This window comes from Penicillium hordei (assembly GCF_028827395.1).
Source record: "Penicillium hordei strain IBT 12815 chromosome Unknown utg000006l_segment0_segment0, whole genome shotgun sequence".
Taxonomy (NCBI): domain Eukaryota; kingdom Fungi; phylum Ascomycota; class Eurotiomycetes; order Eurotiales; family Aspergillaceae; genus Penicillium; species Penicillium hordei.
In genome coordinates this window covers 1,795,714-1,811,488 of record NW_026623147.1, presented here as the reverse complement: position 1 = coordinate 1,811,488, position 15,775 = coordinate 1,795,714, and the positions used below count along the sequence as shown (strand labels likewise).

The 15,775-nt window shown below is 38.8% G+C and overlaps 3 protein-coding genes across 3 annotated transcripts; all 3 read right to left on the bottom strand.

The window, feature by feature from the left end:
• Positions 1-9,316: 9,316 nt before the first annotated feature.
• Positions 9,317-10,561, bottom strand: N7537_011373 (NADH:flavin oxidoreductase/NADH oxidase; the record flags this gene model as incomplete). Its single annotated transcript, XM_056902427.1, has 1 exon — positions 9,317-10,561. The coding sequence occupies one exon, from the start codon at positions 10,559-10,561 to the stop codon at positions 9,317-9,319; it is 1,245 nt and encodes a 414-aa protein (XP_056747714.1).
• A 1,491-nt stretch (positions 10,562-12,052) lies between these two features.
• N7537_011372 (acetoacetate decarboxylase family protein) lies at positions 12,053-12,601 on the bottom strand (the record flags this gene model as incomplete). Its single annotated transcript, XM_056902426.1, has 1 exon — positions 12,053-12,601. The coding sequence occupies one exon, from the start codon at positions 12,599-12,601 to the stop codon at positions 12,053-12,055; it is 549 nt and encodes a 182-aa protein (XP_056747713.1).
• A 767-nt stretch (positions 12,602-13,368) lies between these two features.
• On the bottom strand, positions 13,369-15,356 carry N7537_011371 (nucleobase cation symporter-1 family protein; the record flags this gene model as incomplete). The annotated part of the gene is made up of 6 exons (XM_056902425.1): positions 13,369-13,913; positions 13,981-14,051; positions 14,108-14,250; positions 14,305-14,680; positions 14,733-14,837; positions 14,917-15,356. 6 exons carry the CDS (start codon positions 15,354-15,356, stop codon positions 13,369-13,371), a joined length of 1,680 nt encoding a protein of 559 aa, XP_056747712.1.
• Positions 15,357-15,775: the final 419 nt, after the last annotated feature.

Below are 15,775 nucleotides of genomic sequence, written 5' to 3'. Positions count from 1 at the left end.
ACTTTACCTATAGTAAACTAAGATACCGCGCGAGGGAATATAAATAGAAGAAACTATATAAGAAATAGTAATATATATAGGCGATATACGAAGTACTATAAGCGACCTAAGAGGGAGAAGCTACTACTAATATAGGTACTAGTACCGAAGGAATAAGCGCTAGTTAGGAATACTAGAAGGAAATATACCTTAACGAATAATAGGGCGATCTAAGAGGGTAGGTCGGGACCCTTATCGATAGCCTTAGATAAAAAAAGCGAGTCGCTATAGACCTAAAGGACGAACTCTTAGAAGATCTCTTAATAAGATAGACTAACCTAAGTCTAGAAGAGATATCGGCGGATAACCTATATATTAAAGGGTTAGCCGATAAGCTAGAACTCGATTATCTAGAAATCGATTAGGATATAATAGAAAGTTAAGGGTAGATATAGTATATACCCTAAATACTAATCTAGGACCTAATAGGACTAGAAACTATAGTTATAGGAATAAAGGAGTCCTAGGACTCTAAGTATCTTACGACTAATAATATAGGGCCCGCGGAGATATAGAACCCGATCCCTAGAGCTAATAGTAATCTAGGAACGCTAGATATACTTTATAGAATAGATTAAACTATCCTAGAGATACTAATAGAAAGCCCTATAAACTATTACGATAATAAAGAAGCTAAAGAGCTTATAGGATATCTCGAAGGAAAGATATAGCCTAGTAGACTAGACTAGTATCTTATTAATATAATTAAAAAAGGCGATAACCTAGTAGGATACCCTTATAAAAATTCTACTTACGTATATAAAAAATATACGCGATATCTAGGATATAGTAAGATAGCTAATATTATATACTATAACGAAACGTATACTATTTATAGGTTAGTAAAGTTAGATTATAGTATCGAACTAAGACTACTATAGTAGATAAAGAAGTTATAATAGATAAAAGAATACTAGGGAATCTAATATAATAGACGCTAGATATACGATTATAAGGATCGACTAATAATATATCTAGTAGTAATACTATTAGGAATATATATTAAATTATATATATACCTACTAATAAGAATAGTATAGACTCTTATCGACTTAGGAGCTACTAATAATTTTATAAATCTAAGATTTAAAGAAGATCGATAAGTTATAACTAAACCCCTATTATACGTAATACTAGTCGTAGGACTTAATAGAGAAGTACTCTTAGGAGGAGTTAGCGAGGAAACTATTATATTACCTATATCTATCTATAGATACCTAGAATTAATATAATTTAATATCTTAAAAACGAGAGACTATAATATTATTCTAGGTATTCTATAGCTTAGGAAGTATAACCTAAATATCGATTAGTAATCGGGACGAATTATCTTTAATAGATATAAATATATATAAGAATATAATAAGTATAAGATACGTCGATAGAAGTCTACCTAATAAAACGAGCGTAGTAAGTAGTCCCGAAGTAAGAGGACTAGAGTATTAGTTATAGGCGTCGCCTTAAATACTATAGAATAATTACTAAATATATCCGACTAAGAATTAAAGGACTATATAATAATTAAATATAAGAAGCTATATATAACTAGCGATATACCTAGGATTCCGGAAGAATACTAGAAGTTTATAGATATTTTTATAGTACTAGCTAATAGAGTATTACTAAAATATAGATCTTTTAATTATAAGATTAATATAATAGAAGATACTAAATTAACTTTTATATCTATCTATTAGCTATTATAAAAGGAGTCCGATATACTTAAGGAATATATTAAGGAGAATCTATTAAAGAGATATATCTAAGTCTTAAAGTTAGAGGCTAGATACCCTATTATCTTTATACTAAAGAAAGATAGGAGTCTCCGACTTTATATAGATTACTAATATTTAAATTCGATTACTATTAAAGATCGATACTTACTACCTCTAATTAATAAGATATAAGATAGGATTAGATATACTAAGTACTTTTCGAAGTATAATATTACTAATACCTACTACTATATTAGGATTAAGCTAGGCTATAAATAGAAAACGGTATTTAGAACTAAGTTCGGATATTATAAATATAAGATTATACCTTTCGGCCTTACTAATATATTAGTAATATTCTAATACTTTATTTTTAAAGCGATTAAGGAATATTTAGATATCTTTATTATTATATATCTAGATAATATTTTAGTCTTTTTAGAAATACTCGAAGATTATATTAAATATAATAGACTTATATTATAGAAGCTAAAAGAAGTAAAAGTTACTTTTAAATTAAAGAAATATAAATTCTATATTTAGAAAACGACTTTCCTTAGATACTATATTACCCCTAAAGGACTAAGGATAGAAGAAGATAAGATTAAAAGTATTATAGAATAGCCGATATCTAAAAATATAAAGGAAGTATAATAATTTCTTAGTCTAGCTAACTATTACCGAAAGATTATTAATAGATACGCCGGAGTTATATTAGGACTCTACTATCTTACTAAGAAAGATTAGAAATTTATATAGGATAAGATAGTAGATAAATCGTTCTAGGACCTTAAGGAACTCTTTAATAAAAAAATAATTATAGCTATATTTAGCTATAACTAACTAATTATTATAGAAACCGATATATTAGACTATACTCTAGGAGTAAGGCTAATATAACTAAGAACTAATAATAAGTACCGACTAGTTATATTTTAATTAAGGAAAATAGTTCCTATAGAACTTAATTATAATATATATAATAAAGAACTATTAGCTATAGTATTAGCGTTTTAAGTCTAGAGAGTATATCTAAAGGGAGTAAAGTATATAGTAATAGTTAAGACCGATTATAAGAATCTTATATTCTTTACTATAACGAAGAAGTTAATAAGATAATAAACGTAATAGGCCGAAACCCTTATATAATACGATTTTAAAATCGAATACTATAAAGAGATAGAGAACGGATAAGCCGACGCTTTAAGTAGATAACTAGATTATAAATTAGGAACTAAGATAGCGGACCCTACTATATTAAGATAAAACTCTAATAGTATTATCTTATATAATAAGTAGTTATTAGCTATAACGATAGAAGTTAAGAACGACAACTTCTTATAGAAAATTAAAGATATATTAGAGGAAGATACGATTAATTAACTCGCTAAGAAGGGTAGAAAACTTACTAAGGACGACTAAAGATTACTCTATATATATAGATTAATATATATCCTAAATAAGCTAAAAGAAGAGGTTATATATCGATACTACGATAATATCTTATATAGATATATAGAAGTAGAAAAAACTATCGAATATATTATACGAAATTATTATTTTCCGAATATATAGCGAAAGGTTCGATTCTATATCCGCGTTTATAATATATACTGTCGAACAATGAAGGACCAAAAATGACTTGATACCATGAACTTACTATACCGAGTAAGTGGTAAAATGAGTGTGTATTTCTAAAGAGCAATATGCTTAACTATATAACCCCTGAATTGCTTACTAAGATATAGCAAGTAATTTGGGAAGTGATCTATAGGGGGATCCTGTATATAAGAAGTGAAGTCATATAAATGACGGGACGGAGGAAGGGTAATTCCGGCTGACATATACTAACGAAATAAACCTATATAATATATATCTTATAGAGAATTATAGTTATCTAAGATACTAATCTAACTATAGGAATAGATTATAATAGACTTTATTATAAAATTACTAATCTTAGATAGATATAATATAATTATAGTTATAGTCGATAGGCTTACTAAGTACGCCTATATAATTCCGACTATAGAAACTATCGATACTAATTAAATAGCGAATATTATACTTCGATATATAGTTATAAACTATAGGATACTAAATAAGATTATATTAGATAGAGATAAACTATTTATATCGAATATATAGAAGTCTTTTATAAACTAGATAGATATTAAGTTTAGACTCTCTACTATATACTACCTATAAACTAATAATTAGATAGAAAGAGTAAATTAGATAGTAAAATAGTACCTATAATACTATATAAACTATTAGTAAGATAACTAAATAGGACTACTACTAATAGTATAGCTAATATATAATAATATAGCGTACTCTATAACTAACGAAATACTATTCTTTATAAATTATAGATATAATCTAATAGTATTTAGAGAACTAATTAATAAGATAACCGTAGTAGAATTAGCGAGGCTAAAGGCTAGCGGACTAAAGAAGTTATATATATAACTAGCTAGAGATATTAACTTTATTAATCTATATATAAAGAAATATTATAACGACTACTATAGAGAGGGACCTAACCTTAAGGAGGGAGAAAAGGTTTACCTATTATAATATAATATTAAAACTAAGCGACCTAGTAATAAATTAGACTATCTATAATTAGGACTATTTAAAATTAAGGAAAAATTAGGACTAGTAAATTATCGCTTAAAGCTACCCGAAAGTATATAAAAGCTCTATATAGTATTTTATATCTCGTTACTCGAACTAATACTAGATAACGCCGAAATTATAACTAATATAAAAATCGAGGAAACCGAAGATAAATATAAAGTTAAACGAATCCTATTAGATAGATAGTATAATAGTTAGTAATAACTCTTAGTTTAATAGAAAGGGTATCCTACTTTAAAAAATATATAGGAATCTATCTAGAACCTAAGAGGCTATTACTAGCTTATTTAATAGTATTACTAATAAGCGAAAAGAACCCCTATATAATAGAAAGCGAGAAGGGTATAAAACCGGATTTATCCTAGAAAGAAATAGGAAGATTAGTAATCTCCGCTAATATCTAATTAAAGTTCGGATAATTAGTAGTAGTAGTAAACTACTCGAGATCGAGAGTAGAGAGAGAAGCCTACTCTAGGAATATTTACTTTTTATTAAGAATTTAGAGGAGTTTAGTATTATATTCTAATATTTTAAAACCCTTTTATTTTAAGAAGGATATTTATTTATATAACTAATATTATCTAAATATCGCTTTCTAGTATTATTTTTATTTATTTAATAATTTTTAATATAACTCTATAAGATAAGCTTATAGTTCGCTTAATTTAGGTTCTAATAAATCGAGTTTACTTTCGTTCGTTTTAAGATCCGAAGAAAGTTTAGTTTCGGTATAATATAATAAATCCTATTCCTAACTAGTATAAAAGTTATACTTATATAAGCGACCTATATAAGTATATAAGATATATTTCGAGTATTAACGAGAACGATCTATTAGATAAGTAATACCTACCGATTTATAGTAATTATAAGAAATAGAGGTAGTAAAACTATTATCCTTAATATAAGTCGCCTAGCGATAATAAGCGTTAGAAGAATCGGAAGGAAGTTTAGGAGTAAATAAGGAAATAGAGTTAGCCTTTCGTTTAGATATAATAAGAACGTATTATTTTAAAAAAAAGAAATCTATTACCTATCTAAGGGGGGTACTATAGCTTTATAAGTCTCGGGGACGAAACTCCTAGGAAGAGGGGAGATAATATTACGGACCTATCCGTTACTAATTAGTAGTAACCTACTAGGTATACTAATAGGCTATCGAGAGCTAACTAGTAGACCTATTAGTAGATTACGTATAAGCTTACTAAGTAAGAGTATAAGCCGCCTTAAGCGGATCTACCCTATAGAGGATTTCCGTTATATAGGTTACTCTATATACTAAATAACCGCTAACGTATTTCACTACCGAGCGGCGCACACCACCGAGTGGCGCACCCTATCTAATCCATTAAATTTAAATGCATTTATCTCAACCATAACGCCATTAAATTAATTCAACTAACTAAGTGGTCTATCTAGACATGTTTCTCTTCTATGCCCGGGCATTCTACATATCCCACACCCTCGCTAGCCCCGTATACGTGGCTGAATAGCAGATTCTCTAGGTATGCCGGGGCCGGGGGGAGGTGCTTTAGTTGCTTCCTATTGCTGTATAATTAATGTAGATGCTTCTTAAACTAAGAGGCCTTCTTCTGCGGGTATCTGCCTCCGGGATCTAGTACGCTTTTGCTTCTGCTTCTCGTTAGCGGCCTGTAATTCCTTATTTTCTTTAGCGAGTAAGATAGCACCTTATATTGTAAGACGGAAGCCTTTCATAAGCTGGTTTAATACACGATCTAACGGGCTAGGCGGGCTTCGAGATCTTATACGAAGTAAAGCTTTAATTGATAAAGCTTATCGACGTAGGTCTTTCTCCGTAAAAGGGGTTTTTAGGGTAAAATTCCGGCTTGATTCACTACCCCGGCTAGTAGGGGGGGTCGGGGTTCGAAGCCGGATATTAAGCTTTAAAATCACTCGGTCGGGTCTAAATAGTACTAAACCGGTAGCTAAGAAGCTATTCTTAATTATCTCCGATTTAAAAGCTTTAATTCGTACGAGAGGGTATACTTCGAGGAAGTCAAGTTTGTTAATATAGTTAATCCCGTTCCGTATCTTAGTTTTAACTATCCGACCGTACGATCGTTTTAACACCGTAAAACAACCTATATTAAGAGGTTATAAAAGATAAGATAAATACGCTAGTATATAGATTAGTATCACCTTATTTTACTTATAAATTTCGTTAAATTAAGGTATTAAATAACTTCCGTAGCCGTCGAGTATTAAAAGCCGATACCCCCCCTTCGTACGTAAAGAAGTACTAGGAATAAAGAGCTTCTTAAGCTAACGAAGCCCAATTTTATCGGAGGTCTAGCCGTTAGGACTAACTTCGAAGCGCTAATCCTCCGGGAGGCCGTCGAACTATAATTTAATAAAGACTTTGCCTTTAAAAATCATATACGGAGGAAGGGCCCAGCTAGAAGTATTCGTACACTTAATAACAGTTACCCACTCTCGATTTCTAGGTTATAAAACCGGCCTCCGACCGTAGTATTCACTCCTCGTAATAACCTTCGTAGTTATAGTTAATCCTATTACGAAACCGGTCTCGTCGAAGTTATAGATATCGTCGGGGTCGATCCTAAATTAAAGGATGGTTTTTTAAACAAGATTAAACCACTCTATAATGATTTTCGGGTCTTCACATTTCGCACGCTCGTAGTTATACCGTTTCGAGAATCGGGAGGAGAGGAGAGGACGTCGTTTAACGAATTTCGTAACCCAATTTTAGCCGACCGAAAGAACCGAGGTAGTTCTACGCTTTTAAAGAAGAAGATCTACTATTTCTCGTACCATAGAGGGCCGGGGAGCTGCTCCACGTAGATCTATAGAGAGAATCTATTTTTAAAGAGATTCCTCTTCAATTTCAGTCAATTTAGAGCAATTGGCGCGAGAATTCGCGCGGTTTTATATACCACTAAGGCGGCGGCGGAGGGTAGTTTCAGGTATAGTAAAACGGCGTACCACTTTACGAATTGAAGAGATTTCTTGATTCTTAAAAGCCTAGATAGCTAGCAAGATCCTACCCTCCTGCTCTATTAAATTCCTAGAGCGTTGAGAGCGAATTGGTGGCATGGTAGGTGGTTGAAGAAGAAAGGGTTAAATTAATTGACGCGTTTTCGATGGGGTGCGCCACTCGGTGGTGTGCGCCGCTCGGTAGTGAAATACGTTATATAGAGGAAGATAGTTAGTTAGTAATACGTAACTATATAGGTAGTAGAAGGGTAATAAGTAGATTAGTAGAATCCGCTAAGGCGATTCTACTATTCTACTATCTACTATTCTATATAGGAAGAACTTAGGGATATATAAGGATACTTATTTATATATCTAGTTTAGTTCTTCGTCTTTAATTATATATTATTACTTATATTTACCTTTTAGATTACTATGACTCTTTACTTAATTATAACTTGATAATACTTACGAGTAGACTAATACCCTAGTATAGATCTACTCGGCGCTCTACCTAGTATTAGTTCCTTAATCGCTCAAAAGGACTTAGGCTACTATAAGGCCCTACGCGGCATTAGCTCAGTTGAGACCCGATCATTGACGTTAGACCATTCGAGGAGTATTAAGGCAAGTATACCCTGAACCTATCTAACCTAACTATGACCAGTTAGCTAGTGCGTAACACTTATTTTTCTAACCGAGGTCAGAAAATTGATAGTAGTATCAAGTCATTATATAAATAATCAAATTACTTAAAAATATAGAGAAAAAATGCACAAATAATATAGGTCACGAGGTCAAGAAATTCTGCTTACTAAAAAGGCCCACGGGCGCCTACGACGCCTAAGGCCCGTGGGCCCTAAGGGTAGGGCCCGTCTATAGGCCTCTCCATAGGGCCCATTTCCCGCTTATATAAGGCCCGTGGGCAATGCCCACCCGCCCGTCCATGGGCGATGTCGCAGTCTACTACCGTTACTCTATACGTAGCCTTTGCTACTCTTATACGCGCTTTCTTAGCGAGCTTCGTGATTTCGGTAGGTATCTACGTACGGAAGTGTTTAATACCGTCGGAATCACCTAGTTTGACAATGATTTAACGATCTTAGATAAGATCGGAAGGCGATACGGGGTTAGTCGACGCCGATCTATAACTAGATAGGAAGTACGTCGGCGGCGGTGCGCTTTTGATAGCATCGATATATAACCGGATCCGGTTCGATCCGCTGGTATTAGTATTAGTATTGACATTCGACGAAGTAATCCTTACCGTATAGATGTCTTGCTTAATCTAGCTAGTCTCCTAGCGTAGCTGTTCAAATTGCTGTTTCTAGTCCTGGCCAATGGGGTTTCTGATCAGGTCCGCAGTGAGCTCCTGAATTGATTTGAGATAATCGAGGTCTAGCCTCGGGACTTTGACGGAGTTATTACTACTGATATGATTCAGCAGCTGGCGAACGTTGTAATTGGCATCTAGTATGCGCTCGTTGGTGTTACGTGTAGAGTTTTCGCGACCCCCTGAAAGGGGCGGCCACTGGCTTCCTGGCGCCACCATACTTGGTACCAAAAGATGGAGCCAGAAGTTACAATTAACTTGCAACTAAATTGAAGGCTGTAGCCCGCGGCGTTGTGGTGCAATTTCAAGAATTAGATTCGCGCAAAGATATGTGTTTTTGTTGGGGAAATTTGTCAACATTTATTCAGTTGAAACTTGGACTTACCTTTACTGCAAAGAGAGCGAGCTTCAATCCGCCATTAATATCCGCACTAGGATACCGATGTACGCAAGTTAAGGTCAAACGTTTACGAGAATACATCCAACTCCTTTACTCTTCCCCTTCCGGTCCCATCATCAAATCGTTTTCTCTTTACTCTTTACATATGAATGTATGATCCTATTATCTCAGAAGAAAAGCGAGGTAAAAATGACCGACCTTTCACAAAACAGGTCATTTTGTACCAATTGTTTAATAGCTCTTGTTTGTCCCCTTTCCACCCCCTCCGAAGCTCCAATCGATTTGCGTGGCCATCCTCACCTTCACCCCTAGCTCATCAGCAAAGGCATGAACCAAGCCAGGGTTCTGCTGGAACCAGCGCCCAATCTGCACTGCATCAATGCCAGTTTGCACCACCTCCTCGGCCAGAGGCCCTGTTTTAATCCCACCACCAGCCGTTATCAATAGCTTGTCACCCACGGCTTTCTTGACTTCTTGGGCCAAATGCATTTGGTAGGCCGGCCCCGGTTTGATAGCACTGACGGACTTAGGGTGGATGCCACCTGAGCTGACATCCAATAGATCAACCCCACGTTCAGCTAACAATGGGGCGAGCTGAACCGATTGAGCAACCGTCCAGCTCTCGGGGAAGGCTTCCTTCAATTCATCGTTATCGCTGAACTCGAACCAATCAGTCCCACTAATTCGAACCAATAGAGGCATTGTTTCCGGGATGGTAGCACGAATTGCCTCAGAAATTTCCAGCAGTAGTCTGATCCTGTTCTCGAAACTACCTCCATACCGATCCGTTCTTTTGTTGCTAACAGGGCTTAGGAACTGATGCAATAGATACCCGTAAGCGGAGTGAATCTCAATAGCATCAAAGTTAGCCTTTACAGCCCTTCCCGCAGCCACGGCAAAATCTTTGATCAAGACCTTGATATCCTCCAAGGTAAGGGCCTTAGGAACGGAGTTGACCCCTTTCTCAAAGGGGATTGCTGACGGTGCAACGATCCCATCCCACCCGCCGATTTCCTTAGCAGCCATAGCGTTGAGGCTCAACCAGGGAGCAACGCCACTAGCCTTTCGACCGGCGTGAGATAATTGAATAGCGATCTTCTGACTCTGGCTGTGGGCAAACTCGGTGATCCGCTTCAACGGTTCAATCTGACCATCTTCGTATAGACCAAGATCCTGAGGCGTGGTACGGCCCACTTTCTGCACGGCTGTGGATTCCATAATTGCCAATCCTGGGCCGCGCTGGAGAATTCCGCCCATGTGTGTCAGATGCCAATCGGTGACCTTGCCATCGTTGGGATTGGCAGAGTACTGGCAAAGAGGAGCAAGGAACAGACGGTTTGGAAGCGTCAGACCGCGGATGGTAAGAGGGGTGAACAGCTTGGTTGATCCCTCTAATTGCGTGCCTGCCGGGGGATTTTGCGCTGGTGTGTAATAGGAGATGCCCTTGGCGGCAAAGTTGTCGATTATTTTCGTCATGGTGTGGCAGCGTTTGACCGTAAATTTGAATAGGCACTGGAGAGCAAAACCCGGATTGAGTCTTTTGAGTGATATGAATTCAACATCGATGGGGTATTATTATTAGTGCGATGACTACGAACCTCAAATTCTGCAGCAACATGCATCAGATCCATCAAATTCATCAGATCTATCCGATTCATTCGATCTATCAGATTTATCAGATTTAGATACGGGTACGGATACATTATTGGGTGTGAAGAAAGCCAACTCCACCGGTCCCAACGCCAAGCGAACAACATGCATCTCTGCAAATTCCGAGTCGGAGCATAGGAGACATTGAATCCAATCAGAATTCGTTTATCATTGTGTCTCATCAGATGGTCCCCGGGCCGCAATACGAGCTGAACTCGTGTGATTGCGCCACATACTCCGCCACCTATGCCCTTTAAGTGGGGGTAATGTTATCCTCGTCATGAAGAAATTGAAAATCAACAACTAATTTCAATTACAAGCACCAGGATGCCGTGAAAGACTACAACATATAAGCAAGGAAGCTTAATTCTCAGTGCTAGAGGCCACTCCGGCCCGTTTGCGGTTGGATATCGATAAATACAAGTCGCTGAAGGACTTGATAAGCGTGCCTTGTACAAGTGGCAGCTGGCATGTCAATGGTCTCCAGCACACGAGAGAGCGTGACGAGGCTCTTGACAAGGCTGGGAGGTTAAAAGGGCCATTGCATGGAGTTCCAGATGCTTTAAAAGTAGAATATATGGCACATCCCTCTAATTTAGATATAGAAGTGCCGACATAGTACCCAAATAGGATCCCCATGAGGTTGACGGCCATGCCGCAACAATAGGCTACGTTTCAAGGACAGCATCTCCAACAAAATTGAAATTAGCGGCATTAATGCAGTTTGACCCCTCTATCATCTATTCCTCCATACGAATTGCAGCATGTTGCATCGCGTGATGGTATTTCAACGCAGGCTGCCTTCAGTCGATGGAATATGGGAGAATGAAGTATTCAACGTGGTCACCGCTCCTTTAGCTTCTTCCTTTCGGTTCTCTCTTTACGAATCCATTACAAATGTATATTCTATAACGAGGATGTATATGAATATACAGGGGTAAAAGGAAAGTTATAAATATGGTTTCAATTCTACAATTCATTTTCATACTGTAAAGCATACCTTTGCGAAACCTTCAATCCAATATTTACATGTTATTTTTGAGTTTTGATCTATTTGCTGGAATGCTCATACGTTGCAGTGCGTGATTTCTCGAACAAGGAGGCTTCGCGAGAGAATGACACATAGTCAAGCTTATTGCGTAGAAAAGGAACTTCTGCCTTTAGAAATGGAATTATATCAGAGTTCTATAAACACTAAAGGGCCATTAAAGGTTCTTAGTGACGAAAACAATAGTGGGAAGTCAACAACATATCAAAGCCAAAGCGCGCCCAGCAGTTGTAGATAAGACCTTTATGCACTGACTAACCAACCATTATTTACAACCGAAACACCTCAGTAGGGTGGTTGAGCACACACGTCGCTCCACGGATCATCACAGATGACTCGTAGTGGAGAATTTCGAGTTCATGTAGAGGATCGAACGCGGAGGGTTCGGGAAAAGAGAGAGACCCGGTCCCAAACCAGACCTCTTTTGCTTCAAAGTCAATGGTGGCGGGCACTAGTTCCTTGACCGATGGCGGATGATTTGCCAGCGGCGAGGGGATGACGCGAAGATTTGATGCCGAGATGGTCTTTGACACAGCAGGGAGGAGACGCGAGGGCGCAAAATTGAAATTGACAAGTTTCTGTCCTAGCGGTCTCTCGGCATGGCCCTGTATTATGTGGGACCCGGTGTGCATGTTGATAAAAACGTGCCCGAAACGTTTCGGGGAGCCCCATTGTTCACGGCCGCAGACGACGGCGGATTCATTGTCCAGTATCACAGAGAGACAGTAGTCGAACACTTTGCCTTTGTAAGTCACTTCGACAGAGTGAACATACTCCTTGCAGGTGCCGAGGGTGCCTATGCCATAGTCGACCAGCATAGCGTTGACCAATGGTTCGTTTTCCAGCTCGAGCACGTCTAGAACCAAATGGTGAATGCTCGCAGAAGTAACCCGGTAAGCAATCTTGATAAGGGTGATGTCTCATCAGTTTGGCGCTATGCAGTCTACGCTGTACCGAGGATACTCTATGTTGTGGGGAAATAGAGCCATGGATACTGGCCCCACAACAAACTCTAATGCTGATAGGCTTAGCATCCCGAGGTCTCTTCCAAGGTTAAGGGTTGTACAAAGTGTGACAGGGACTTGAGTGTTATTGGTTTATTACGAACGGCAAAGGATTACCTACTATTCGTCCAAATTTTATAGATGTTTGGTGTGCCGGGGCGCCAGGCCCCCGGGGGTGAACTCTACCTACATGGTAAACTCTCCTGCCGCCGATCATGCGAGGGTTTCTATATAATGATAAGATAAGCTGTGACAGTATGGACGGACTTAGAAGCGTATCAACATAGCAATGGTGTGGAATCGTGAGTTTCTCCCAGCTAGGTAAAAAGACTACACAAGAAAGAGGACTCTAAATGACGGTGAAACCTGCCGTAGAGCCTCGCTCTCTTCTTAATTAGAGAAGCTATTCAATTTAGTGCACATAATCACTTAAAAGAATAAACGAAATGTATAGATAAAAATAAAACATCTCAGATTCTGTGTATATGGGCTCCGGTCGTAGACATTAAGCTATAGCTCAAAAGTATTAATCATGCTTCCTGCTGCAATCTAAGCACCGGAAAATTTCATAGACAATCTCGTTAAAACGAACCCTTTTCGCCACGAGCTGCTGTAGTAACCGCAACAGCCCCCTTCTCTGCATAACCGGGCTCAACGGCATTAATGGTATATCCATCACTCCCAGAAGCATCATTATCCTCCACAAAGTCCTTGGGCTCCATCCATCCAGATGCGCCCTTCATATCAGCCGGGGCGAAAGCCAAACATGACAAGTAATAAACAACAAACGCAATAATCAGACCAGTAGGGTAAGCGATAAAGTAAAATCGCTGGATACCTAAAGGGGCCTTGACACCCATCTGGTGGAGAAACCCGTAAAAGTTCGGCGCAATAGCGATAACGTAGGCCAAGAAGGCGCGCGGGTTGAATCCATGGAAGTACCGGTACGGGCTTGGTTGTGAGACGTACAGGGCTGGGATGTTAAGCAGCCCTCGGCGAATAAGATAGTAATCGCAGATGAGAATGCCGGTAATCGCTGATAGGAAGATCTGGTAGGAGGAGAGGAATGTGATGAAGATTGAGGCTGATGCGAGGAGATACCAGGGGCAGATTGCATAGGAGAGGACTGTTGGTTTTGTTAGTTGTGTATTGAGGCAAGTGAAATTATTCCAGTTATTTTCTTCTGTTCTTACCGGCACAAATAAAAAATCCTCGTTTGATTGAAATGTATTTTGGTAAAAGGGCTGCAATGTCGTTTCCAGCACTGAGGGTGGTTAGTATTTGACATAGAAATGTGGCAGAAGGGGATTTGATTCTTACGGGATAGAGTTCTCGAAAATAGCAGAGAAGACAGTCGAGTAAACGAATGCTAGGGAAATGAAGGCACAGGCCGCGCGGTTGCCAGAGGTGTATCGCTCTCCTTCCATCAATTTGTCCAAGAAGTTCAGCGGGTTCCAGATAAGCTAGGGAAATTTGTCAGTCCAAGGTTTTTAAACAATGCTTTTGATACAACAAACCTCTCCAAAGATGGCTTTGCTAGCCGATGCGATAAGATTTCCCAAAATGGCAACCAGGAAGTTCGACAGGGGGAAGCTGACAAACTGGCCAATGAGGACGTCATTGGGCTTTGTAGCATATCGCTGGAGATCGGACGCGTTGGAGATAAAGGTTCCGCAACTTGCGAGTCCCAGGAAGAGGAACTTGAAAATAAGATAACTTTTCTCGGTGCCCTTGACCTCTGAAGGAGCATTGATTGTCTTCAAAGAGCCACCTGCGAGAGACACAGTCCATCCCAGCATAGCAAAGGCTGCACCAAAGTAGACCACAACTTTGACATAGACCAAAGACTTCATCTTTGGCACAGGCACCACTAAGAATGCGCAATTGATAAGCCTGTCGAGACGGGTTAACCATAGATCAAGCATTGAGATACTAGGCACTGTACCAATAGATGAAGAAACACATCATTTGTGCTGAAGTCAAAGCCGACTTAGATCCCATCTTATCCGGGATTTTTTCAATAGAAGGGAATATAGCGTGTAGGAAGACACTACAAACGAAGGTCAATAACCACACTTTCCGCGCTTCGCTCACGGGTGGAAATAAACGAGATCATGTCAAAAGCTTACTATAAACATTGCCCTCCCTGAACGGAATTGACACCATTCCATACAATTGACATGGCGGCGCGATTAAAAGTCGGCCACAGTGCTCCCCAATGCCCAAAGCTGGAGCGGCAAAGAACAGGGAACGGGATGCGATACATGGCGCCAGCACGCCCGTTCACAGCCATCAAGGCACCAGCAAGAATCTGACCGCCGAAGGAGCATCCGATTGCTTCCCACATGGTCAATCCCATGGACATCCCCGTGGAAGCTGTGTACAGATTGCTGACATTCGCAGTCGCAGAGAACCAGAACATCATGTAGGTGAGTTGGGACCATGTTCGATCCTTTACTGGTGTCGGTCGGATAGAGTCATTGTCAAGCATGTCAACGGGGCGATCAACGCCATCTCGTTGGGTTCTTTTCACTATTAGGAGCTCATGCAGTCGAGATAGTTTGGACATAATTGAGGTTGTATTGGGTGGGGGTGGATAGAGGGTGGAGAAAAGGGTAAAAAGATAAAAGATGGTCGAATTCGAGCGCTGATCTTAGTGGCGAACCCTGAAACTTGAATAAAGGGGGAGAAGATGGCGGAGAAGTACGTGCAGGATATATCGTGCTTTTTAGGGCTATTTGACAATTTGGAGTGACCAATGGACTGATAAGGAGTCACCCGTAACTGTCCACTGGCAGCTTGCAAAACCCCCTTCATTATCCAGAGAGGGCGCCGACGATGCTATCTCCTCACGAGAATTAAAAAGCCGAAGTAACAAATGTAACGGCCTATCTCAGCTTATCATTTCAACCAACCACATTTGCATGTGGGCGTATGGAGATTAGCCCGGCGATTGCCGTCGCAACGCGCTCTCCGACGGTTATCGGT